The sequence below is a fragment of the Antennarius striatus genome, chromosome 9 (genome assembly GCF_040054535.1).
Source record: "Antennarius striatus isolate MH-2024 chromosome 9, ASM4005453v1, whole genome shotgun sequence".
NCBI lineage: Eukaryota > Metazoa > Chordata > Actinopteri > Lophiiformes > Antennariidae > Antennarius > Antennarius striatus.
Window position 1 is genome coordinate 20,268,654 of NC_090784.1, and position 26,655 is coordinate 20,295,308.

The 26,655-nt window shown below is 44.6% G+C and overlaps 1 protein-coding gene across 2 annotated transcripts; it reads left to right on the top strand.

Moving 5' to 3' along the window:
* The first annotated feature begins 337 nt into the window (after nt 1–337).
* Nucleotides 338–25,925, top strand: ago3a (argonaute RISC catalytic component 3a). Of its 2 annotated transcripts, none has more exons than XM_068323461.1 (19): nt 338–477; nt 8,868–9,039; nt 9,138–9,258; nt 9,353–9,561; nt 10,263–10,399; nt 11,979–12,113; nt 12,292–12,379; nt 12,727–12,874; nt 13,000–13,119; nt 14,161–14,304; nt 15,479–15,612; nt 16,417–16,601; nt 16,700–16,859; nt 16,939–17,029; nt 17,125–17,319; nt 17,404–17,538; nt 18,018–18,119; nt 18,464–18,663; nt 18,750–25,925. In XM_068323461.1, exons 1-19 carry the CDS (start codon nt 459–461, stop codon nt 18,856–18,858), a joined length of 2,604 nt encoding a protein of 867 aa, XP_068179562.1. In that variant the 5' UTR covers nt 338–458; the 3' UTR covers nt 18,859–25,925. The 2 variants fall into 2 exon arrangements, with proteins under 2 accessions (XP_068179562.1, XP_068179563.1); XM_068323462.1 differs by having other exon boundaries at nt 14,161–14,283.
* Nucleotides 25,926–26,655: the final 730 nt, after the last annotated feature.

Genomic DNA, 26,655 nt, shown 5'->3' on the forward strand with positions numbered 1-26,655 from the left:
CCGTACCGTCGTTACGAATTTATGCCGCTTCTATTAATGCCCCGTTGCCGGTAGGGGGGGGGATTTTTTCGGACTCCCGCTGTGATGATATCCTGACAGCTACTCTCATCCCTTCCAGACTGGCTAGCGAGCTAAAGTGGCTACATTCTCTCTGCCACAGGGTCGCATTTGAGCTAACGCTAGCTTTCACCGTGGCAGTGAAACCCAGTCGGGTACGTTGGCCGTGAGCAAACGGCGGGGACGCCGGAGGATCCCCCCCCCTCCACCACGACACCACCCTTCACCCCCGGCCGGCGGAACGATCGCCCCGAAGGGCCTCTTTTTTTCCCCTCCTCCAGTCCGCGCTCACCGCTGCACCGCGGCGGCGCGCAGCCGAAGGAGACACCGGGTTGAACGGAGCGAGAGTGACACTTCTGACAACTGTGATCCGGGAAGAGAACCGGGCAGGGACCTCATGAATGGAAATCGGAACTACAGGTACTGTTTCTCTCATATATTATCATAGTTGCAGGTTTAATTTTAATTACAGTGCATGTCAGTAGAGGTTATTGGAGGAGGAGGATTGTTGGAGATGGAAGAAGTCGAGCGTGAACCTCAAACGTGTTGGCCCATAATCAGGGAGTCTCTGCTGTCTTTTTGCCATCATATGAGTCATTGGTTAAATGGTTTTCTCTAGTAACACTCCCCTCGGGAGTGAATGTTTTTTGTCTTTAACTCAAAACAAAATATCTGTGGGTTTTGTTATCTTTTTGTGAGTCGTTCTCCAAGGATGCCATTAAGGATCACCAGATTAGAATGGATGACTAGATTGAGTCTCATTGCCTAGAATGAGATCTGTCCTGCTGAAATCTAGCAAGTCTAGTTACTTGAGAACTTGTGACGGTAGGTCATCTCACCCACTGACCCCACATTGACCTGAACACACATAGAAACAAGCATCCTTCAGCATGTACAGCATACAGTCAGTAATTTGGTTTGTTCTGGCTGGATCCATTGTTGTTTTCGGATGAATTAACCTTAGCCTGTGAGGTGTTTCATCCTACATTTGTTTCTCCAGCTGAAAGCAGATCCTTTTTTAAATGTGTTTACCTGCAGCAGTGCCCTCATTTGCCCTTGCAAATGACTGCCTAGTGCCGGTGAATGGAATTGTTAACCATGTCAAGCAAATTGCGTCTGTCCTGGTCACAGTGGCAGTTAAACAGTCTGGACCACCTGGCATTGTCTCGGCTGTAACGGAAGCTTCTCTTTTTATGTGACCATAAACTGAATTCTCAGTCCTGTTGATCAGCCAGCGACATACGATACAGCAGTTGGTTCTTCACCCTCTCCCTCCTCCTCCTCCCTTTACAGGAGGAGATCCTCTCTGCTTCCGACTGCATGCAGCGTCTCTCAGCTGGGACACTTCCCAGTGCCGTAAAGGGAACACAAGGTGTTTTCCCAGTAACCAAGCACCTTCATCTTTTAGTCAAACAGTTTAAAACAGTTATGTGACATTGTTGGAGCAGGTGCACAAATTTGCTGTGATCTCACACACACAATCCAGCAGATTTGCGACTGAAAAGAACCTATCCTCCTGCACCTGTGTCGACTACATCGATATTACGAAACCAGATCCTTACATTTTGATGTTAATAGTAGAGTATAATAATTAAAATGTTAGAGTATTCCATTTCCTTTACATCTTTTCTGTGACAAATGTGAGTTGAATGTGTTGCGTTTTTATTTTCCACCACTAAAACGACGTCCTGTGTCGCTGCAGCTCATTATGCCATCGCAGTCTTTCGCTTCAAATGTAATTTCATGCAGAATACACATACAGCCAATCCTAATGTGAGTTTAATAAAAAGTGCAGCAGATGCTTCCTATTTGAACAACATTAACGCATTAATTCAGTCAGACAGAGGCATGTTTTGCTGGACAAACAGTGAATCTTAAGCCATGGGTGGATGATTTAAAAGGGGGCCCTTCATCCCTTCATCATACAAGCAGCACTACTGACTCAGTAGCCCAGAGACCGCTTTCGGAAACTGACTCACCCTCCTCCCTGGCAGCGGTCTGAGCAGCAGCATGTGGTACGGAAACCGTGGCGATGGAGAGCGTAGCACTGGTGTAATGCTTGCTAGCCCCGAGAAAGCAAACCTGTTGGTATGTATAGAGCACAGCTGTGCAGTTCTGGAAATCCAGTTAGCATCTAACAAGATGTGCTGAAGACTTGTTTAATTTTCAGGTGTGTGTGTGGATTATGTTATATGTTACATAGAGTGCAGTGTTATTGTGGGGAGGGCAGCGTATTTACTTTCCTGCTCGTTTGGATAGAAGATCAACACCCTGTTATATCTGTCTATTTCATATGAAATGTCTGTCAGCATCCAGTTAGCTCAAGCAAATTTGGGGAGTTTCCCAAAATGTCAAAGAATTAAAAAAAAAAAAGTTTTTGTGATGACATCATTGCATGTGTGAAGCAGTGCATTTCCCAGCTGATTGATATGCTGAGGTTCTGCGAAAGTCTCTGCTGTGGTTGTCGTTACAGAAAGCTGTTCTGGTGGTGACAACTTCCTGGAACACATGGAGGTTTCGGATGGAGTGCAGCTCCACCTGTCATGCTGGACTTTACGATGGGATTTGACTTGGGTGGGGGGGGGATCAGATCGCTATGCAAAATTTCAGAAGAGTGGACCTAGTTTCACTGAGAGTCTTGTCTTGTATTTTTTTTAAACTTCCAACATTAACTTACTTTCTCTTCCTTGTCTCATTGATGTCTTACTCTGCCGCTCTCTTTTTAAACCCCCCCCCCCACCAATTCTTCTCAGACTCCTACATTTCCCGCTCTTTTTTTTTTATTCCCACACATCGACCCCCTTCCTTAGTTACCGCATCTCTGTCCCTCCCTTGGAGCCTTCCCTGTCACTCTCATTGTGGGCTGGTCTGTGTGGATTTTATCCACACAGTGGGCTCAGCTTTAAGGGGGGGGGGGGTCAGTGCTTGATTTGCAGTCTCCTCTCATAGCACTCAGTTCATTCAAGCAGCCTGTTCACAGTACAGAACCTCTATCCACCCGTAAGATTAACCATCAGCGTATTGTCGTAGGTTTCCATGGAGATTGCTGCCGCGCTTTAGGGCTTAATTGTGTCAGAGAGGTTAACCCTTGCATTTATTTCATCTCAAAATGATGTGATGCTGTAATGTTTGTGTTATGTCTCCATCCGGATGAACACCATGTACCTCAGGGACTATGTGAGGTCATTTTAAATATACTTATCATTTAATCAATATTTTTGTTTGTTTGTTTTTTATTTGACCACAACTTTTTTTGCTATGAAAATATTAACAAATAACTAAAAAAAAAAGTATGATTTAAGTCGGACCAATCATACCTGGTCAAGTTTCATCCTGTGTTAAAGTTCAGCGTCCTGCTTTCCTAAATAGCAAGAAAAAAAATTACACTTCGTCAACCCCATCAGTATAGTCTTGAGGCCGTAAATATCACTGTAAATAAACAGTGCATGCTTGGATTTTGCTGCCAAAACCACTTTCTACGTTGTGAATCATGTGTTCCGGTATCTTTGTCATGTTGATCAGGAAGGGTCATCTGTGTTGGTGAAACAGAAAGAGAGGAAACATGCTGGCTGACACATGATGTCGTCAGAGTGTTTTGTCCTGCAGGCGAGTCGGCTCATCCAAAGAGACGGTCGAGAGACGGAGCATGTGGTGGGAGGAGGAGGAGGAGGAGGAGGAGGATGAAGGCTGAAGGTTGTGATGTGTCATGGAGATTAGAAGCCAGACCAGACCTCGTTTCCAGCTAATCATTTTGCTCCTGCTTTTCCCTTCAGATTTGTTTTTGGGAGAACTGCGAGGGGCTCACTTTAGGGGAAAGTTATGGGCAGGAAGAGGGGAATTGGAATGGGAAGTTCTATGTTTGTTTTTTTTTGTTTTTAAGGGGAGGAGTGGTCGCTGAAGAATAGACAATAGTCTGTCTGTTTATCAGTGGGGAGAATGATTGCAAATATCTCCTAATTATTCCAATCCATTCTGAAATAAGGAATGTTAAGTTATTTTAAACAGGATGGTTTGTCAAAACTCAGTTATTTTTTTACAGTTTGACAGCCTCAAAGCTGGTTATAATAAAAACAGCTCATATTTCCATATTAATATTAAGGTTTAAGAGCAACAAAGAGAAATTATATGGAAGATTGAAGGTGTTACATATTGTCTTACTACTTATTTATTGTCAGTTTGCTCATATTCATGGAGTTCAGTCTGTCCACATGGGCCCTAATTCAGATTTGGTGTTTTTTTTACTCTTCCATTCACATTACAGACCCTTGTTAATATGATAATAATAAACAAAACCTCAAGAACCTGAACCAACTTTAAAATTTTAAACTAAAAATGAGTCATTATTTTTATTTTTATCAAGGAAACTAAGGAATGTAAAATGTTGTCATTAGGATGTTGACACGAGTTTATGTGGACGTGCTTCTAATTCTTTTTTAATTTGAATTAAAGCGCGTGTAAACTCTCAGTGACTTCAGTCGTTCTGCCCAAGTCAACACGCAAAGTCAACAACCTCTGTCCGCTGGGCTCGGCTAACAAGACCGTTAGGACAGAGGGCTCCATTTAAGCAGCTGGGGGAGAATCTCCTGGTCACCGTTAGGCAGAGGGCACGGTTCTGAGTGTGTGTGTGTGTGTCTGACTGATGTGTGTCCGTCCATCCGTCCGTGGATTCCTTCTCCCTTCCAATCCTCCACCTGCTGACCTTCTTCTCCTCTTCATCACGCATGCTGCTCCACCTCAGGTCGACGAGGGGAACTGGGTCACGGGGGAGTGTGTGCAACATGCATCGATCCCTCCTTTGTGTGTGTGTGTGTGTGTGTGTGTGTGTGTGTGTGTGTGTGTGTGTCTGCGTGCGTCTAGGTTCTGGCTGCCCTGACTGACGCCATTGTGCCTCAACACTTAGCACTCGCCCTGTTCCCACAGCTCACGCCTCTGTGGATTAGAAACACAACAGCTGTATTGTGTGTATGTGTGTGTGTGTGTGTGTGTGTGGGCTTGTATACGAGAGGACACGTGCACTCACATTTGTCCACTGGGGGGTTAAGGCATTGGGGGAGTCTGGAGCAGACAGGAATGGAAATATTCCTGCAAAATATTAATATTCTAATTAAGTTTTTATTGCATTTAGTTTTTTTTTGTTGGTTTCTTTATTCCACTGATTTCTTGCAGTGCAGCTAGTGCCTCCTTTTCTGACTTTTCCGTGTGAATTATATGACAATTTAATATAATATTTTAAGTTTTACCCGTAATTTTTAAAAAAATGAGAAATCAATGCATGATGAAGTCAGACCTGTACAAATTCATATACAGGAAAATGCTGCCAGGCATGGTTACAATCACACACGCACACACACACACACACACACACACACACACACACACACACACACACACAAAAAGCATTTCCATCCAGCAGCTGTTGGTACAAAATGAATGCATGTTTGTCTGAGGTTTGCGTAAACTCTTAAAGATGCTAACCGCTTTGCAGTTTGCCGCTTGACTTGCGTAATATTGATTTACTAGGAAAATGGTGTTGAAATATGTCCGTGAGTAGAGCTGCCAGCTGACTGCATAAATGACCCACAAAATTAGCTCAAATACACAAACAGGAAAACCAAAGTTGTGTGTGTCCAACAGAAAACTTGCAAAAATAAAAGTGCATTGCAGCGTTCAAGTGTGTCTTCTCAAGGCCGCGGCGTTCAGACGAATGAAAGTGGGTATTTTAGATGACAAACATTTTTCCTATTTGTACACTCGTTAAAATGTTGGAAAATATAAAGTGTAATGTGATTTTACTTGAATTTCTTCACCTTGGACTATGCAGCTCTTATATTAATCATTAATCCTTGTTTAATCCAAAGAGTAATAACACTATTTTTTCAGCTAAATGCATGATTCTAATTTAAGAAAGAATCCTCAAAGGTAGCCTTTTTCTGACAGAATGTTTTTCAAAGTGTTTTCATAGCATATCTTCATTAAGCAGCTTGTGTAATACTGAAGTGCCAACACTAAGTAATAGAATAAATGTTTTGCTGCAAAACAAAAGGGGAACAAGGACACTGGAGCTTCTCTTTCAGCAGGAGGCAATAGGTCCCAGGCTGGAGTGGCAGTTTCCATCCATACCATGACGCATAAGCAAAAATACTGAAGAAAAAAAAAAACACAGACAGAGATAATGTGTTCTCAGTTAAGAAGGATCGGCCCTCGTTTCTCATCTGTCACTCTCTGAATATGCCGACTCAGGAAATGAGAATCATACTGATAGAGAGAGGGAGGAATAAATCTCCTCCCCTCTGTTTGGTGAAACATGTCCTTCCTGTAATTATCTGAAACTGCATGTACACACACACACACACACACACTCACACTCCATGCAGAATTTTTTTTTTCAACTCAAGTGGAGGTTTCCTTGAAACCTTCCACCCACTGGTCCAGAGATCCGATAAGCCTCGGATGCCTCTGTAGATGAGGTTTCGATGTTTATCACAACCAAATAGAAGCACCGACTGACTGTTGAGGAGATGTGATGATTACTGGATCATTTCAGTTTGACTGAATTTGAGAGTTCCTGTAAGAACCCCCCCCCCCATACCTGCCTGGACAGGCAAGTTTGTTATGTCTGTTAGTGGAGGTTTCAGCGTGGCTCAATGTCCAAGTAGGGCAGGTCAGAATGGAGCGACTTGAGTCTTTGCCAAATGATCAGGATTGAGTTGGAGTATCCTGCGAAAACACACTGGGTTGATTTCTCAACATCCCAGCACGTTATAACATGGCTCGTGTTTGGATGTGAAGGTACAAAAGTACAAATTTGGGAGGGGCAAAGCAAATGACAAGGCAGCGGGTGACGGCGAATCAAAAACTAAGCCAGATCTAAATGATCTGCGAACCAAAAGTAAACTACTTTTTTCTTTATTACGGCTGAAAACAAAGAAAACAAAACCGAACTGGACCAGTCTGTCTTTAAATCACTAACGCATTCCTGCTGCCTCCTGAAACCCAACAGAACCTAAACACGCCTCGCTTTGGCGAAATCAAAGCCGCCGCTTTGTTGGCTTGTGACGGCTTTTATTCTCAAGTGGGCTGGTCAGATAAACCAGAGGCGTGAGGAGCAGAGACTAATCAATGATAGGATATCCGTGAATTTATCGAGGGATGTCCCTGCCGAGATATCGATGAAATGAAAACCATAGCAACGGACACTCAGTGGCCGTAGAAGTTTGTGTTGAGAAGGGAATCAGGTAATAGTCTACGGTGTTACGAGAGCATCCCACACAAGTTGTGCGCCACACAACTTAGGGCATGTTTTTGTGTGGGTTTCACACTAAAACCAAATGAATGGCTGCCTGAGTTTTATGTGTGAGAATGGAATACCTCAGTCTAAGTGTTGGTGTTGTGTTGGATCCAGACGTCTGGACCCGAGGATGCTGCTCTGTTCCTTCCCCGGTGGGTTTGTGACTCATCCTGAATAGAAGCAGAGACTCTCGCAAACCCGCCACTCCCTGCTGTCCTCCCTTTACTTCCTGTCTTTACCAGAGACCATCCCAGGGGCAGGAAAACAGAACATAAGAGCCTCTTCCCCTCTATGAATGAGTCCTCCCTCCCTGAAATTGATTGAATTAAGACAGATGTGATTCTGTGGTAGCAAAGCCTTTATTTTCTGCAGCCGTAATGAACGGCTATAATGTATCTCTTCCCTCTTTTTGTGTGAAATTGGGTTTCGCCTCACAAGTTACACCGCGGGCCCCTCGAGGGCATTACCATCACAAAAGTTTTTGTGCTCATAGTTTTGCGTGAGAGCGATGGCTGTTTCAAGAATTCCAGACTTTCTTGTCTTTTTCATGATTTTTTTTTTTCTTTAATCCCTGCAGGCTATTTCAAACACGTGGTCTTCACCCAGTGTCGACCCGGTCGGCCTCCTCTCATTCGGCCACCAGAGGAGAATCCAAAAAAGAGCAGGGCGAGAACCAACACACACCTCCAAAGCCTGCTTGTAAACAAACAGGGTGTCTCACGTTGTCTGCTCTGACCTCACTGAAGGTTTCTGTTCTAGTGTTTTTCTGAACTTCCCCTCAGACCCGGCTTCTCACACACACACACACACACACACACACGCACATGTGAGCTTATGACTCAAAATGGGAATGAATCACCTTTAAGTATGACTGTCATTTATCAGCGACACATGTGGGACAATTTCTTGGTACATGTTTTAGTGTAGATCTTGAGACACTGTCGATGATGCTAACATAGTGATTGATGACTCTTTATGGACCTTGAAAGATGGTCATCGTATCACAATAGAAGCATCTACAAGTTTAATCCAAATACTGCGTGGACACGCCAGCGAAACCATTTCTTTTTTTCCTGTGGAGCCTCAGAGACGCTGACTCCTGTGTGACGCGTTAAGTTGACCAGAACGAACTGCTTGTTTCTGGATCAAAGTGACTCATACCTCAGGCGTTTCATGGTCTTTGTGGGATAATGTGTGTGTGGGTGTGTGTGTGTGCACGCAAAGTAATACCGCAGTTAGAACAAATGTGACAACTGTGTAACCCAGTAAGTAGCTTTTCAAACACGTGGTCTGTTGTTTGAAGCAGGACACAATTAGCGGTTTTTGTTAACCTGTTGCACAAAACAAAACTTTATTATTATTATTCAATTATTAATCATTGATTTTTCTTTCCTGCTGCTGTTCAACTTGTGAGATTTTAACATCATCTCGAAAATGTCTGCATAAGTATGATTTTATGAGACGTTTTTGGCCTGGCAGGACTCAATCTGACCTGATTGTCCCGTCCTTGTTTCCCTCCCAGGAGCCGTTGGGGCCCAGTCCCTGTTCTCCATGCCTCGACGGCCTGGCTATGGCACCATGGGGAAGCCCATCAAGCTGCTGGCCAACTGCTTCCAGGTGGAGATCCCCAAGATGGATGTTTACCTCTACGAGGTGGACATCAAGCCTGACAAGTGCCCACGGCGAGTCAACAGGTGTGTGGATGACTTCAGGAGCGTCTCCGTAGTTTTGTCTCTTAGATTTAGAAACGCTACAGTAAAATTGAGACACGGTTTCTGTGCGTGTCGTCCAGGGAGGTGGTCGACTCGATGGTGCAGCACTTTAAGGTGACCATCTTTGGGGATCGCAGGCCAGTTTACGATGGAAAGAGGAGCTTGTACACCGCTAACCCTCTACCGGTAGCACCAACAGGGGTGAGTTGGACAAAGACACACACACACTCAAAAACACACACAATCCCAACGAGTCACCAGTCTCGTATCTAATCTCGGTTATTTGCCTTCCCAGGTGGACCTGGATGTCACGCTCCCAGGCGAAGGAGGCAAAGATCGGCCCTTTAAAGTGTCCATCAAGTTTGTGTCTCTGGTCAGCTGGCACATGCTCCACGAGGTGCTGACGGGGCGGAGCATGCCTGAACCCCTGGAGCTGGACAAACCCATCAGCACCAACCCGGTGCACGCGGTGGACGTGGTGCTGCGACACCTGCCCTCCATGAAGTGAGTCGCTCCTTCCAAAATGTTCTGGAGTCCTTAGACTGGTGTGTTAATGTGTCTTTCATTCCGTCTGGTGTTTTTGAGAGAAAGACTATTTTGTTTTTATGTACCGCATAAAAATTATCATTAAAGAGAATTTCAATCTGTAGACGGAGCCAGGGATCAGATGGTGATAGCTGCAGATGGAGAGTTTAAACAGGCGTCCAGTGATAGAGAGGAGTTTCCAAATGGCTGGAAAATTACTGCAGAAGTAGTGAGACGGGGCAGCCAAGAAGTCACTTGGTCTGTCACTGGGACAGAGGAATGAAGGAATGAAGGAATGAGGTCTGATGGTGGAATGCGGAAGTAAGGAAGTAATTTACTCCGCAGAAGAACAAGTGGGAGAGTCCAATAAGAAAGTAAAAGGGAAGAGAAAGTTGGTGAAAGTTGGAGATGGAAATGCATTCACGGCAGTGGAGTGTGTTAAGGGTGATAAGTGGAGAAATTTGGAAGCAGAGAGAGAAGATGATGGATGATGTGGTGGGACGAAGTTCCACAGCTTAACATGGATGAAGACAGGGCAGGTGTGAAGAAGATCAAGACTGGAAATCTTTATTCCTACCATCTTTTCACACCTGCCTTTTGTTTGTGTTTTTGTTTTCTTCCATTTTTCTTTTACTTTTTTCACCTCTCGACTACACTAATCTCTGCTTTCCTGCATCCAGATACACTCCGGTGGGTCGATCCTTCTTCTCCGCTCCAGAGGGTTACGACCATCCCCTGGGCGGCGGGCGGGAGGTGTGGTTCGGCTTTCACCAGTCCGTACGCCCCGCCATGTGGAAAATGATGCTCAACATCGACGGTAAGAACTAAAACTCACTCAATTTATGTTGCGTTTCTGGTTCTGATGTCTCCTTGCTTCTTCAGGTGATGTTTCAACACACTCTTCTCCAGTAGGAAAATCAGATATTAATACCTAATCCTGATCAGAACGGGGCTTCTGCTGTTCCTGCATCACAGTTTTCCTAAGAACCACTCATCCAAACTAGCTAACACTTGACACTGCATAATGTTATCACAACATTAACATTAAAATTCAAATTAGCCGCAGCCTCGTCAGGCATAACCAGCGCCATTGATGTGAGAGGGATACCTCAGCCCTCTCCATATGTGGCTCTTGGCATAATGAAACGTAGAGCTGCCCCCTAATCCCGCTAATACCCCTGCAGTTTTCTCCAAAGTAAACCGTTGGCGTGCCAACCGCAGCCTGCTGTAGGATTTGTTTGTCTACTTTTCTGTTTATAGAGCGCGCCGCGTGAAATGACTTGTGTCCGACTCACTCGGGCTGCAGTCGGACGGCTGTTTGTTGCTCATCGTCTCTGCGTGTCCGTCTTTCTGGCCGAGTTTTTTTTTTTGAGTCGCAGAGTTCTGTTTGCTTTGTTTGTTTTCCAATTTGAACATTTAATGTGCAGCACGTCCAAAAACGCACAATATTCCGCACTGCTGGAGTTCCCAGTAATGCATATGTGATGCACATAAAGTGCATACGTTGTTTTTTTTTGAGGAACAAACTAAGATTCTTGGTCTTGGTCTTTAGATTCCGTGCTTTAGCTTAAAATTAAATGCATTTCTGTGGGTAAGATGCTGAAAGCATGTTTGCTTTATTCTTTTCATCAGATCAACTTGGTGAACCACATTTTTTTTGAATTCCTTTAAAAGCCTTTTGATTGAGTCGATCTTTATGTTGCGATGGCGTCGTTCCAACTCTATCGCACATTATTTAGTGGCTTTGCTGCCCGAGAACCAGTTCTTCTGAAATGTGGAATGGCTCCGGATCAGCCATTAGCTTCATCATCTGGCATTTTGTCAGGAAGTTCACGTCTCGTATCCTGGAAGAGTTTTCGCCCGTAAATACGTGGCAGAGAGGATGTCACAAACGCACCGCGGGAGGCCGTCGGATACCAACGCACTTGGCTTCTTGGCGGGATGGGAGCTGAATAGCTGGTTGCCGTGGAGACAGAGGCCAGCTCGTCTGTATGTCTGTGTCTCTGTGTGTGGTTGTGTGCTTGCCTGAGTAGACTGGTGGGTGTTGCAGGGGTCAGGAGGGGAGCGCCGCGGAGCATTTCCCAGAGAAGGCTTTTGTTTTGCGCCAAGTGCTTGAAGCCTCTGTCTATATTTGACTCATTTTACTCTCCTCACATCATCGGATTTCGTGTGTGTGTGTGCGCTCCAGCAATAATCCAGAAGTTCAAGTGTTTGCAATGCATTTGTTTTCTAGCGCTCCCCTCACATAATCCCGCATTCACAAACTATCAAGCGTTTTGGAACGCTGAAGTTTAAAAAAAAACCCCAAAAAACTACCTCTGTATCATGTGAGATTGAGTTTATTGTGGTTTAATGAAATGTTTTTCTTTGTCTTTTAATGATTGTTGTTCCTTCAGTGTCAGCCACCGCTTTCTACAAGGCCCAGCCAGTCATTCAGTTCATGTGCGAAGTCTTGGACATCCACAACATAGACGAACAGCCTCGCCCGCTCACGGACTCGCACCGGGTTAAATTCACCAAAGAAATCAAAGGTGAAGACGGAGGCAAAATGTGTGCCCACGTGTGGGGGAGGGGAAGGGGGGGGATAAAGCTAAATAGTGTGAGTAATGGATGTATTATCTTCATGAGGGAGTGAGAGTCTGAGCAGGATTCACCCCCACAGACAAACACAACCCTTGTGCTGCTCCAACATTTTCTCTTATTCACCAGGTTTGAAGGTGGAGGTGACACACTGTGGAACCATGCGGAGGAAGTACCGCGTCTGCAATGTGACCCGTCGGCCCGCCAGCCATCAAACGTGAGTCAGCCTCTTGGCAGGCAGCAGGGGGGGTGGTAGAGTGGGATGGGATGGGATGGGATGGGGGTGGGGAACGCCGACCACAGAGGAGGCCATCACCTATTCACCAAGCAAACCCAATTACGTCTGACTCATCCCACAACGATTGTGGTTGACATTAGTCATCCGTTTTTAAAAGCAGCTGTGCGACTGCTGGTTTTCAGGGTCGTTCCATGTGGAAAACGTTGCTGTTTACTTATTTACATGGCTTTTATGTCACGCTATGGACGTTTGGAAGGATGGAGCTGATGGGTTCCGTGCTGCTGGAGCAGGAACGATACTCAATAGTGAGTTTTCTGTTTCAACAGGTTCCCTCTGCAGTTGGAAAACGGTCAGACTGTGGAGCGTACAGTAGCCCAGTACTTTAGAGAGAAGTACAACCTGCAGCTCAAGTACCCACATTTGCCCTGTCTACAGGTGGGCCAGGAGCAGAAGCACACCTACCTGCCCCTGGAGGTGAGAGGTTTTCATTGAAAGTATTTGTCTCCAGCTGTAATTGGCCTCAACATTTTCTACATAATGACTAACAGGAATCCTCTATTCTAACATTTTCTGTAACATTTGCCCTCGTGTTCCTGCAGGTGTGTAATATTGTTGCTGGCCAACGGTGCATCAAGAAGCTGACAGATAATCAGACCTCCACCATGATCAAAGCCACGGCTCGCTCGGCGCCCGACCGGCAGGAGGAGATCAGCAGACTGGTGAGCTGGAACACAGCTGTGGAGTCATGTGATCAGGTGTTATCGTGATGTCACGCGGATAGATGGGTGGATGGGTAGAATCAAATTTTGTAATTAAAGATGGAATGACTGCAGACCAAGAAAAATGGCACATTCCGTTTGTCACTGAAATGTGTCTATTGATCAGAATTATTCCCTCTATATCTGACTAATCGACTCAATTGGCTGGCTGTCATGACGACAGCATCAAAGAGCTAATAAGGAAAGTGATGCATCTTTAGCTTGAGTCCTCTCGTGTTCACATTCAGATAAATCTGATGCGCTGAATATGCTAAGAAGCACCATGTGGAAATCAGGGGTTTAATATTACAGCTTTCGGCGTCTTACGTCGATTTGAACCGTGTTTGGTTAGGCTTTTAGTTAAACACACACTGGCCTTGTGAAATGCCTGCATTGTTAAGCTGGTGATGACTTGAAAGCCACGCAGTGTGTTTTGTTATCGCATCGCTTCTTTTAGAAAAAGATTGTGGTTTTATTGTGTTAGTTGAGACAAATCTGTCGTCAACCAAAGCTTCTCCAGTGGCTACTGATTTATTGAAAGATCATGTAGTACCTGTTGTTGTCTCATTAAACCGCATCTCCTTTTCCTCTTAATCTGGAGTGAAATGACCCAATTTGTTTCCAGGAAATCATTGCAGACTTCAGTGTGGAGGTGTTTTCATTTAGATGCACAGTTCGTTGATGCTAACAGACCAGTCTTGGTGGAATAGCAGAGGTTGAACAAACCTGGTGTTTCTGCCAGCTGAGCTCATCCTGTCCTTGAAGCTATTTTTGGATTTGGGTGTTGGTGTACGCTCTGTCTTCACAATTTTTCTTTTCACAAACAACTTCTAAAGTAATAAAGCGATAGAATATCTTTATATTGCTAACATTATTTCCCCAAAGTTAACAGAAAGTATATCCTAGCACCTCCAAATCTTGTCAGTTAACACATTACACCATATTTGACTTGACCTTAGCCTAAATCAATCCATCTTCCCATCCCAAACCTTTTCCCTGCAGGTACGCAGTGCCAACTACGAAGCCGACCCCTTTGTGCAGGAGTTCCAGTTCAAGGTGCGCGACGAGATGGCCCACGTGACGGGGCGAGTGCTACCCGCCCCCATGCTGCAGTACGGCGGCAGGGTGAGCACAGAGCACTTTATGGTACCCTTCCTTTAAATCACGCCCATTCTCTGTTTGTCTGACACGCTCTCCCCTTCCTCAGTATTTACTGCACTGTCTCTAAGGGGAACTAACTCACTGGCTTCTGTTTGTAAGTCCCTCTGGCTTTTTCTTTGTGGTTGAGTCTCAGTAGTCGGCCTTTTGATTCTGTCCTTTAAATCCATGTGTTATAGAGAAACAGGAAAAACTCAACTTTATTGCTAAGACTGTGTAGAATTTGCCAAGTGGTGGTTTTCCCTACTAAATAAATGAGTTTCAATTTCTAAAAATTTGGATTAAAAAGGAAATGATTGAGACTGAACCACAATGGCTATTAACATCTGTCTCTTTACGGTCCTTCAAGAGGCATTTCAACATTTCTTAAGTCACAGCACCCTTCCATGCAAAATCACATATCAACTATAATCCATTAAGAAACATTGACTCAGCATCGTTCGTATATAGACACTTCACTGTTCCACCCCCACAAATTCAGCCCCTTCTTCCTCTTGCAAAGAGGTGTAGATGGGACTTGCTATCAGTGGGTAACCTGAACATAGGAGGTTAGAACTTCATGCTGCTGATGAAAGTTGTGTACAGCTATAATATTTAGTCACACCAACTGTGTGCCGGCTGACCAGTCATATGCTGAGTCATGCAGTGTTGCTTTGACATGGGGGGGGGGCGGCATGTGAGATGGCTTTCTTTTTAGACTTATAATTAACTCTATAATGTCAGCGACACCAGACTACTTTTTTTTCCCGGCACCGCTGAAAAACGGCAGATGGCGCCCCAGGTGTAGCGTCCTGGTGGACAAAGGCCCCTCTGAGTCATTACCTCACTATAATAGAACTACAACACCATTCAACACACCGAAGCATCGTAGATTCATCACACTGTTTGGTGCAAATACTTATCTGCTCTACTGGTGTTTTATTTTGAAAGTGTGGATTCATGTGCAGAATATTGTTAATATGTTTTGGTATGAATGAAGGGTGTGTGTGTGTGTGTGTGTGTGTTTTTGTATGTTTTCAGAAACCTGTGCGGTTGCATAGGTGAGCGCCAGCACACTTGTGTTTCTGCTGTTTTCGAATGCGAGTCTCTAGGAACGGCACGAATGTGAGTGTTTGCCCACATAATCCTGAGTACATGTGGTGAGACTGCAATGTTGTTTCAGAACCGCACCGTAGCCACGCCCAGCCACGGGGTGTGGGACATGAGGGGGAAGCAGTTCCACACCGGGGTGGAGATCAAGATGTGGGCCATCGCCTGCTTCGCCACACAGAGGCAGTGTCGGGAGGAAATCCTGAAGTATGATCAGTAACAAATGTCTCCTCTGGAACGCTTTCAGAAATCTCTTTCTGAGAATATTTCAAAACATTTCGCGTACCCCGACGCTCCCTAAAGTTTAGTCACGATCATTTGAAAAGACATTTCTCAGAAGTAATTTTGTATTTCACCTTCTTCATTAAAATATAATAATGTTAGAGAGGACTTGGAAGGTTTCCAGGGAGCCTGACCACTACATTTTTATGTGTCAGATGTTTAAAAGTTTGTCTTTACCCTATCCTGCATTGAACAGATGGCAAAAAAAGTGAGATGGTTTCTATATAGAGCAGGGGTATCAAACTCCTTTTCACATTGTAACTAAATGTAACTCAATGTAATGTAACATAAATGTAACTACTCCTTAATGTAAATAACTGAATTTATTACTTTATTCAATATACCAAAAAAAACATGTTTGCTTCTTTCACTGTTTTAACATAAATCCTATTAATTTGTCAGGTTATTAAACCCACAGAACTCCAACAATCAAGGATCAAACTATCCAATGATGGAAGAAAAATAACATCAAACACAAGTTAGGACATTAACTTTGTTCAATTTTGACCTATTTATTTTTAAACACTGACCTTTATGCTCTTGCAGACCACATAAAATGATGCGGTGGGCCACATTTGGCCCCCGGGCCTTGAGTTTGACAGATGTACTACATGTACAGTTTGATTAGAGGATAAAAAGTGTGACTGAATGTATCACACAAGCTTGCAGCTTTGATTCTATGATGAGGAGTTTTTCATAACTCCTCATCCTTCCCTCTTCCTCGCTCAGGGGTTTCACAGACCAGCTGCGTAAGATCTCGAAGGATGCTGGGATGCCCATCCAGGGCCAGCCGTGTTTCTGTAAGTACGCCCAGGGAGCCGACAGCGTGGAGCCCATGTTCAGACATCTGAAGAACACCTACGCCGGACTGCAGCTCATCATCGTCATCCTGCCGGGAAAAACCCCCGTCTACGGTAGGATGTGCTGCTTCTTTAACGTCGGCGTCAGAGCGTTAACAGCTTCTCAGTCCCTCGTCATCATCGTGAATCCTCCTCCCCCCTCTTCTCTTCAGCGGAGGTGAAGCGTGTGGGAGACACCCTCCTGGGCATGGCCACTCAGTGCGTCCAGGTGAAGAACGTGGTGAAGACGTCGCCTCAGACCCTCTCCAACCTCTGCCTCAAGATCAACGTGAAGCTGGGGGGCATCAACAACATCCTGGTGCCTCACCAACGGTCAGTCAGTGGTTCCTGGTGAGGTGAAGGTCAATCCATTGAAAGTTACCCAGTCTAATTACTGTCTCTCAACCTGCAGGCCATCAGTGTTTCAGCAGCCGGTTATCTTCTTGGGGGCGGATGTTACCCACCCCCCTGCTGGAGACGGGAAGAAGCCTTCGATCGCAGCGGTATATTTCTTTCTTTTCCCGCCCGACATATCAGATGAAACATTTAACATCTGATCCTTTACTCCTTTTGCTGCTCCCTTTCCTCTCTCTTCCAGGTGGTGGGCAGTATGGACGCCCACCCCAGCAGATACTGTGCCACTGTGCGGGTCCAGAGACCCCGACAGGAGGTCATCCAGGATCTGGCCTCCATGGTGCGAGAGCTGCTCATCCAGTTCTACAAGTCGACGCGCTACAAGCCGACGAGGATCATTTTCTACAGGGACGGAGTTTCAGAAGGCCAGTTCAGACAGGTGAGCCCGCGCTGCCTGGTTTGTGGGTCAACACCGGCTATCGGTTGTAACGGTCTTCTTCTTCTTCTTCCTCACTCTCCTCAGGTGCTGTATTATGAGCTGCTGGCCATTCGTGAGGCCTGTATCAGCCTGGAGAAGGAGTACCAGCCAGGCATCACTTACATTGTTGTGCAAAAACGCCACCACACACGTCTCTTCTGCGCCGACCGCAACGAAAGAGTGAGTCTCCACCAGCTATCTGGTTATAGAAGCATTGATCGGTGCCCATTAAAAGCCAGTGCTGTTATGTGTTGGTCCATATCCTTTCTTTTTTTTTATGCTCTATGCCAGCACGTTAAATAGAATGACTCTCCTTTAATTACTCCTTGTTGTGAGTGAGGCTGTTCTCCTTCCTAACCTCTGTAATTACGTTCGATTAAAGCATTAGGGCCCGACGCAAACGAGAGGCACTCAAGGCCCCAAGAGTGAGAGTCACCCAGTAACAACCTTATTTTCAGAACACTACACTCTCAAGAGCATCGGGATTTAAATTGTGCGATTGGGAAACGCTTGATGAGCCTTTGTGTTTGGATCTTTTTCATTTATTGCTGTTGTTTTCTGCTATTTTCCCCGCATCTTCCTCTTTCTGTTCGAGTCGTTTCTGATCTCATGAGGAAACACGGCTTAGCAGAGACTAACTGACCTCGCTTTTTGCACAGGTTGGACGTAGTGGAAACATTCCTGCTGGTACTACCGTGGATACGGACATTACGCATCCCTACGAGTTCGACTTTTACCTCTGCAGTCACGCTGGAATACAGGTCAGAACAGTATCTAAAACCCGCTGCCTTTTTCTGCCGTGTTTCATCACATTCTCCTCCACTTGGGTCTCAATGTCTTCAGACTGTCCGATGTGCCGTTGTAGATTTTTGAAATGAAGCTGCCTCGAGAGTGAGGACGAAACATTCCTGTTGTTTTTATTTCCTGCGTCTCATCATTAGTTTAAAGCTCCAGGAACTGCAGATTTATTTCATAAAATACATTCTCTAGATTCTGGCAGAGTGATGAAATTTTATTAAACTTGTTATTTTCACCCACAATTTTTTAAAATGGACAGCGAACCTCCAGTAGGTCGTCCTCGAGCTGATCTCTGCTTTGTGAACAGGGCACCAGTCGCCCCTCCCACTACCATGTACTGTGGGACGACAATTGTTTCACCGCTGACGAGTTCCAGCTGCTCACCTACCAGTTGTGCCACACCTACGTGCGCTGTACCCGCTCCGTCTCCATCCCCGCGCCAGCCTACTACGCCCACCTGGTGGCCTTCCGCGCCCGCTACCACCTGGTGGACAAAGAACACGACAGGTGAGGGCGGGAGACCCAAAATAGGAGTCGTGGTTGTTTTTTCGTTGCTTTTCCGTCCATGATAACTAGTCCTCTGTCCCCCACAGTGCTGAGGGCAGCCATGTGTCCGGTCAGAGTAACGGCCGGGACCCCCAGGCGCTGGCCAAAGCGGTTCAGATCCACCACGACACCCTGAGGACCATGTACTTCGCCTGAGCCGCACCCGCCCTCCTCAAACGTTGCCACCCTCAACACTCACAGAAAACCACACACAGACACAACCACACGCACTTAGCTCGCCAGTCAAGGAGTCCTCATATGTGCAAGAAGCCCCTCTCCAACACACACACACACACACACACACACACACACACACACACACACACACGCCTAGTTAATCCGGACCTGACACTGTGCAGAGGAAAGGAAGAAGGGGAGAAGGCACCCCCCCCACACTGGACTGAGAACGCAAACGCTGCTTTAAAATCAAACAAAAGAGAAACTCAGCACTATTATGCAATATTAAACCAGCCAACTAGTTTATGTTCGCCCTTATCAGCCCCCCCCCCATCTTCATCGCCCCTCTCTGTTTTTCTGTTTGTGGCCCAGTGGTTGTCATTCTTCTTTTTTTTGCTTTCCCCCTTTATTTTTTTTACTGCAGTCTTTCCAATCTACTCCTTCACAAGTTACCTAAAGTCAGTTTGAGTAGAACTTTTACACCCCCCCACCCCTTTTTTCATGTGTCAGAAACGAGGTAACTGAAAAAGAAAGGGTCTGGAGTCTCTTGTTTTTATTTGAAAAGCAGTTATTTAATGGAACCAGAGGCCCTCCCCGATGCTCTTATATTTGTCTTTTTCCTGTCGTTTCTTCTGTTTTTACTACCTGGGTATGAAACAACTAGTCGTTTTTATTGATCTTTTTCATTTGTTCTTTTTGAGCACACTGCCACCTGCTGGCAAAACGGTATAAAGAGTTTAGCTTTGGTCAGTCTGCTGTCACCTTTAAAAACAAACAAGAACAGCAGGGGCTGTTTATTGGCTGATTTAAAGTACAAAACGCTACAAGTTAGTTCTGAATATTTCTCTCAAATATTACGTGAAACATTTTGCAACTATGACTTTTTCCGTAACTTAAATCGTTCAAAGCTCGTGTATTTAATATTAGTAATTGTCATACATCCATTTCCTCCAGTGCTTTATCTCATATTTCCTCATCTTGAATGAGAGAGAGTTGCGTTCCAGATCATGTTGATGGTTTCCTCTTCTGCAATAATCGGTAGAATGAAGGGAGGAGGACTTCTTTTTTTTTTTCTCTCATTTCTTGGAAATGAGAAATGTTTGCCTCTCGCTGGGGACTTTGATGCACCGCTCCGCTGGGAGACGATCCATCAGCGTGTTTCAGTAGTTTGCCCTCAGCATTGGTGCGACTGTAGTGAGTACTTAATCATCAGCTGGCATCATTTTAGAAGTTCCGAAAGTCAGTTAGTAAATGAGGCTCATTTTCATTATTCATTAAGGATTTTTGTTTTTTTCCGCCCGACTGGAGCAAGGTTGAGTATAAAGGCCATAAAGTAAAAATATTCAAGTGCCTGGCTGAAGAGAAGTTATATTTTAGTCGTCCTGTTTCATTGGGGGTAAAGTCCTAAAATTATATTCCAGCACAGACAGCATAAGATGGTTTAAAGCAAGAACATTTCACTTGATGCCTCTTATTCTTCTCAACAACTGTGTACTGACTTTTCTATACGTCTCATTCAAATCATCCGTCGATCAATATGTTTATTGCTCTTTCCTATCCGATAACGTTTAGGCCATGTTTGTGGCGTGCCATTGTTGGTTAATTTCTAAATTTAACTCTCACTCAGTAGCAGTCCCAAGTCCAGGATCAGGTGTAATTCTGGTCCAAAGTTACAGCAAACTCCAAAAAAGAAACAACAGTTTGAGGAGTTAAGTTTGTGACCAACGCTTGCAGCTTAAGTAATACTGACTGTTGATATGAAACGTGTATCTGGATTTTAGTCGCCACTTTGCTCCTCTGTGCCGTCAATGACCTGAAGGTTGTCTAGGTTGTGTTGTTTTGTTGTGTTTTAAAGTTATCTGCACTAAAAGAAGCTGTGTTTGAGGGCCGAACACAAGCATGGTGCTACTCTGAATTAGTCTGAATTAACCTCTTTGTGAGACTGTAGACGGGCAGGTGTGTTAGGGTAGAAACAAGACAACAACAAACAAAAAAAAAATAAGATGAACCTCACTGATGATTATTGATAAGCAGGCAGACGTTCCTTTGGACAGCGGAGAGATTTAGCACAGCAGAGTGGAACCCAGTTGGGATGGAGCCTCTGAATTCACTCGTATCTAAAAGCCTTTTTAAAAAAAAGCCAGATCGAAAGTATATTTGTACATTTTAAATTATGTAATGCACACCACTTATTTTTGCTAACAGAAGAAGAAAAGAAAAAAAACCAGTGTAGTATAATTATTAACCTTTAGTGATAAATGTATCATGATAAGTAACGGTGAAAAGATATAACAACAAAGTTTTATTATCGCAATAGACTGTTGACTCGTATCTCTATAATGTACAATATATGTGTGAGCAGTGGTGAGGTGGTAGACACTAGTGACACGTGTTTGGACTGTCGTACTGTTATCGATAAGGATGTGCACTTACCGCCTCTCGCGTTGATGTTTTGAAAAGCTGCAAGATGTCGAACGCTTCTTCTTCTCCTCCATTTCTTTTTTTTTGTGTGAAGACATCGGTACAGTCAGAGGGAGAGTCTTGAGGGAGGAATCGTATTTTTAGACGGCGCATCCTTATTCTAACGATGGAGGCAGGGTGTGTTGATGTTGTTGTTGTTGTTGTTTTCAACTGGTGCTAACGCCTGCTGCTTATGGAGACAGACAGCGAAGTAAAGAAATGGGCAAGTGGTTTTGAAAAGTATTGCTGATCCGTTTCAAGGGCGCGTTGGGATCAAATGGTGTTGTGATGAGTGTGAGCAGCCCTTCTCGTCCCTTCATGCTAAAGCCTCCGGGGGGGGGGGGTTACCACAAATCGCAGAACTCTGCTGACATCTCCCTTTACCTGAGCCACTTCATGGGCTCACAAAAGACAAAGATCCAGCCTCTAAACCTGGGGGGTTTGTGACAAAGCCTGTAAGCTTATTGTTGGTCTTTTCTCCACTGTGCGTGAGGACGACATTCCACATCTGTGCAATTCCATCCCCCAACCCCCCCATTTGGAGGCTTGTGAAAAACAAGACCGCAGTGAGGTCTGGTCAGTAAGGCAGGGTCGGTTCTGTGATTTATTTAGGTATGCTTGGTTTGGACGAGGCTAAAGGTGATGTTGGAAGTCGAACATAATGTGGAGAAACCTTATTTAATTCACTGTCTCTGCTGTCTATAATGGATTTTCAGTATATGAATAACTCTCTTGAGGGCAGTCGAACACATGTTTACATAGCAGATGTGTTTTCTTCGCTCTCAAATCAGCTCTGATTTGCAAATATTAGCTTGTAAGAGAGGGCAGCCGAACACGAGCGAGACAATTTTGGGGGCTTACTTGCGGGAGGCGGGTGAAGTGCTCGGAGGGATGTGAAGACGTTTATTTATTTGGTCAGTGTTTCCTTCGACGGAAGTCCGTGTCGCACAGCAGGGAAATTGGCTTATTGTCCTTCCAATTTTATCGAAATAAATGGTTTGACTTGACTGAAATTAAAGGGCATACTCGGCTCGCAGCTCGCAGCTAGTCGTGGCCTTTGGCTAGAAATTAGGATTGCTAACAACACAGACGAGAAGCTGAAGGAACACATTACCCAATGCAGTCACGACTGTCTGGAGAGGAAAAAATAGCCAATCAACTAAAAAAAAACAATCCCGTAACTCAGTAACTCCCTTTTTTTTGTAAAAGTAAGTAAAACATATATTGGAATTCGCACAATCAATCACTTTCCCCTGGCTTTTGGTTGCTCTTTATTTGCCGTGGAAGGTTTGCAATGGAGTGTGAAGAAGTCCACAGGAAGTGCCTTTCCTCTTTGATGGTGCTGTCAATCTGAAAGTTAGCATGTAAAAAAAAAAAAAAAAAATCAAACCAATAGTCTCCTTTTCATGAACACGTTGTGCCGGGAGTGACTTCCTTCACACACATTCGCTACAACTTTTGTTTTCTAGCGACGGCGATGCAAACTCCTGCTCCATGTTTTTAGATATTACCTGCCTAGAAAAAAAAAGAATATATGCCAAGTATACAGTCTTGGTTGAGCAGTCGCTTCCTAGTGCATTTAGCGTCTTGGACCAATGGTGTCGTTGGTACAATGGGGGGGGGGGGGCGTACAGGGGGGGGTCCTAGCTGACACTTTCATGGTGCGACACAGCCCAGCCCGTGAATGACAAACATAGCACAGCACTTTAGAGACTGCCGCTCTCAGATACATAGCCAATAGGTTTGGACCTGTCCCCCCCACTCCAGTCCCCTTCTGTTTCCTGTAGGGGGAGGAGGAGTCAGACCTCGGCGTAGGGTGGGGGGAGGAGTCGAAGGGATGTGTGTTACCAAACAAAAGCAGTCCACCAGTTAAAGTGTGCCTCAAGTTCTCGTGACTCTCGGTTGAGTCCGCCCGCTCTCGGGTCGTGGAATCTCCACTCGACACTACGCTGCAACTAGGGCTGGGCGTCCAGGCGTGGCACCAGTACCAGAACCTCCTGGATTACACAACCTCAAAGCATCCCCCCCAAAAAACGGTTTCCCAGCAGCAGATTGCACTGAGATATTAAGGTTTTTTTTCTTTTCTTTACCCCTTGAAGGGCATTTTTTGGACGTAAGTCCGCATAAAGGGTCCTGAAACACAGAATGCCGTCGTTTCAAGCGTTGGGCTGAAACCAACAGAACCAGTGTCAGTATTGAAGCGTCTGTCGTGACGCCCAGCCCTGGTAGCAGCCAATGGCATTGGTTCATCGTAGTTCAATGCCCTGCCATGGAGGAAACGTGTGCCCAACGGTATCTGTCTTGAGCCGGTACAGTGTCGACTGAAAACCGAGGGTGGGGGGGTGGTGGTGATAGAGGGGGGGGGGTGAAATCTTTCAATTACAAGAGATCTCTAAAAACACTGCACCTCACTTACCTTGGTATGCTGCATATGTTGTACTACATGAAAGAAAAACTGCAAATTGCTTTTATTATGACATATAATAATGCTTGAGTAATGCCTGATTGCGATATTCTTATAAAGTAACTATTTTAGAGTTAAATAAGTATAACTGTACAAATATTCTTTGTTTTTTTTTGTTTTGTTTTTTTGTCTTAACACTTATCCGATTTTGAGAAATTGTTCTTGAGCCGAATTTTATTTTGTTGTCCTATTTAAATGTCGTTCTTTAAATTTATATATGAAATATATATATGCGCGGACTATTTTATGGTGTATTTATTGAGGGGTGTGTTCAAGCGGCTGGAGTCTCCGCATCATATTGCAGCATGGTGGGGGCGGAGCCAGGAGGATGAGGCCTTTAGCCCCTCCCCCTCCACGTTGACGCCTTATTCTCCTCGAAATGCAAGCACAACAATATGGAGGGGGGGCGCGAGGTGGAGGAAAGGGAGGAAGGTGGGTTGACGTAGCCTCACGGAACCGTAGGTTGGGGTTCTGATGGGGTGGGGTGGGGTCAACTCCTTCCTCCTCCCGTTCTAAATATCCTTTACCCTCCACTCTTCTTGTACCACCTGAAAAGGCCAAAATCCCCACCCCCACATGTTGCAGCTCATCTCTGATGAAGGGAACCATTTGTGAACCACACTGACTTGTGTCGAATAGCTGACTTTTCTTCATCCCAAGCTGCTACTTGGTACGTTAGTCACGTAAAAACTCCCAGAGCCAGTAAAAGAAGATGGAAAAGGCGTGAAAGCAGTAAAAAAAAAAAAAAAAGTAAAGGCGGCAGGCGGGGTGAAGGAAGGAAAGCTTGGAAAGATGGAGTTCTTTAAAGTACAGTGAAAACTTTTCGTGTCGGTGTCGCGTCTTTCTAAGTCGTCTCTTGTTTTTTTTTTCTCCGTGCCAGAACATTTTACAGCAGCAACAGGTCTCATTCCACAAAAAAATAAAAATAAAGACATGCCTAGGCCTTAAGTGCGTTCTTACAGGTGTGTTAGATTTTTATGTGACCTTGCGACCCCTGTGTCGGGTGGCCTACTACAAACAAGCCTATGTACTTGACCCGATTCCCCCTCGTCTGTTCTCTTTATCTTGTGTGAACCACTAACCTGCTGCGGAACCCGGCCAACGCTTCTGTCGAGTCGGACGCGTTTCCAGAGTCCGAACAGAAACCCAGTCCGGTTCGGGCAGTTTTTGGCTTTTATTTCAATGTAGACGAGCAGTTTTCTGCCTCAGGACCATTCAGAAGGCCCATCCATTCATCCTGTCATCCATCCATCCAGTGTATGTTCTGAACACTCATGGGATATAAATTCTGAATGACATGAAATCATATTTACTTAATTGCCTTTTTTTTAAAAAAACGTCACTGTCTTTGTGTTAACTTCCTGGTTATCGTTGCATCGTCATTGATGGATAATCCAAAGAAGGGTATTTTCGGACTTGTCAGGAGCCAGGAGGTTCACTGGAGTGGTGGATGATGGAGACCTGTGCCTGTGTAAATGAACCAAGGATGAGTTGTGATGAATTGCTGTTCTTCTTCTCTTTTTGTTTGATACTTTTAGTTGTCCTTAACCCCATTGGAGGATCAGAGACATGGAGATTATGAGTGTTGTCAATACTGTTCCAAAGAAAATCGGCCCTCTGTTCATTAAACCAAATAAGTTTGGTTTTTAAAAAAAAAGTTTACTGTAATGTTTACTCCTATGGCCATCAGATGTTTTAACCTGATTTCAACCCATTTGCATTCCAATAATGACTTTGAACCAAATATTGCACAAGAGATTAGGCTTTCTTTGTATGCCGATTGTTCCGATTGTCATTCTTTTCTTTTTTTTTCCCGATGTAGCGTCTCACTCTTGTGTCAGTTTTTATTTAAACTAAAGAACTTGGGCTCTGATACCTCTGAGGGAGGCCACCAGCAAACAGACGAACGCAAATGAACAGTGAACCTTCACTAGCAGATGATCCATGTCTCCGTCTCTCTGTGTGTCGCAAAAGGCTCTGTTGTACCAACAGCTCTATTCCTTTCAGTTTTAAATGTCTCTTTTGTAACTCTCTTTTAGATCGTTGGCCTTATAGTGTTGCTTTTGCTTCAGTTTGAAGTGCATCTTTGACTAATACTTGCAATAAAATGCTTTGCTTTAAACTGGCTGTGTGGTTTTTTTTTAATGTAAAAATGCTGAAGGGATGTGTCGAGGAAAATCATCAGAAGTCACAAAGTCAGCTGGAGTCAACTGTGTGATTGTCAGTGAAAAAAATATTAGCAAGCAGGAAATTATTTACAGAGAAAAACCCCACAAAATAAATGATTACTGTTCCTCTGAGGCGTAGCGGCCGTGACTTTAATTTGGATTCAATGAATCATGACTTATAAATTATATCTTATAACTTCTATTTCCTACACTGGCCTTGAGAGAAAGCTAGAATAAGGGTAAAGTTTAAATAAATTTTAATATGTGCAGCTTGAGAAAGCAGCGTCTCTCATGTGTTATCATGAAGGCTGTAAAAACATCCCTTCCCTCATTTCGCAGTGGGTTTCCCATTAAAATGGACGAATACACCTCATGCCACGCTGGTTCTGAACTTCACACTCAGAGGAAGGATCTCTGCTGTACTTATTAATGCTTTAACACGTTTTGTAAACCCACTATGTTCATTATTATATATTCCCTCACACACCCAGCTGCCTACAAATGACCTCAGGTAGTGGACGCTGGGAGCAAATCCTTTGTAAAAAGGCTTCATGCTCATCTCCATTGAAGCTCTTTTAGGCTTGGTTTTTTTTTGTGTTTTTTTCTGGGGGGGGGGGTCTTAACCAGCAGAAAACGATCGTTTGTGAGCGTCAAAATAGTCGCATCATTAAAAATCACAGAGAC

Coding starts and splice junctions, on each gene's coding strand:
- ago3a (XM_068323461.1), top strand. Junction 13,120..14,160: donor AGGAGGAGATCAGCAGACTG/GTGAGCTGGAAC, acceptor TTTTCCCTGCAG/GTACGCAGTGCCAACTACGA. Junction 17,539..18,017: donor GCGCCGACCGCAACGAAAGA/GTGAGTCTCCAC, acceptor CTTTTTGCACAG/GTTGGACGTAGTGGAAACAT.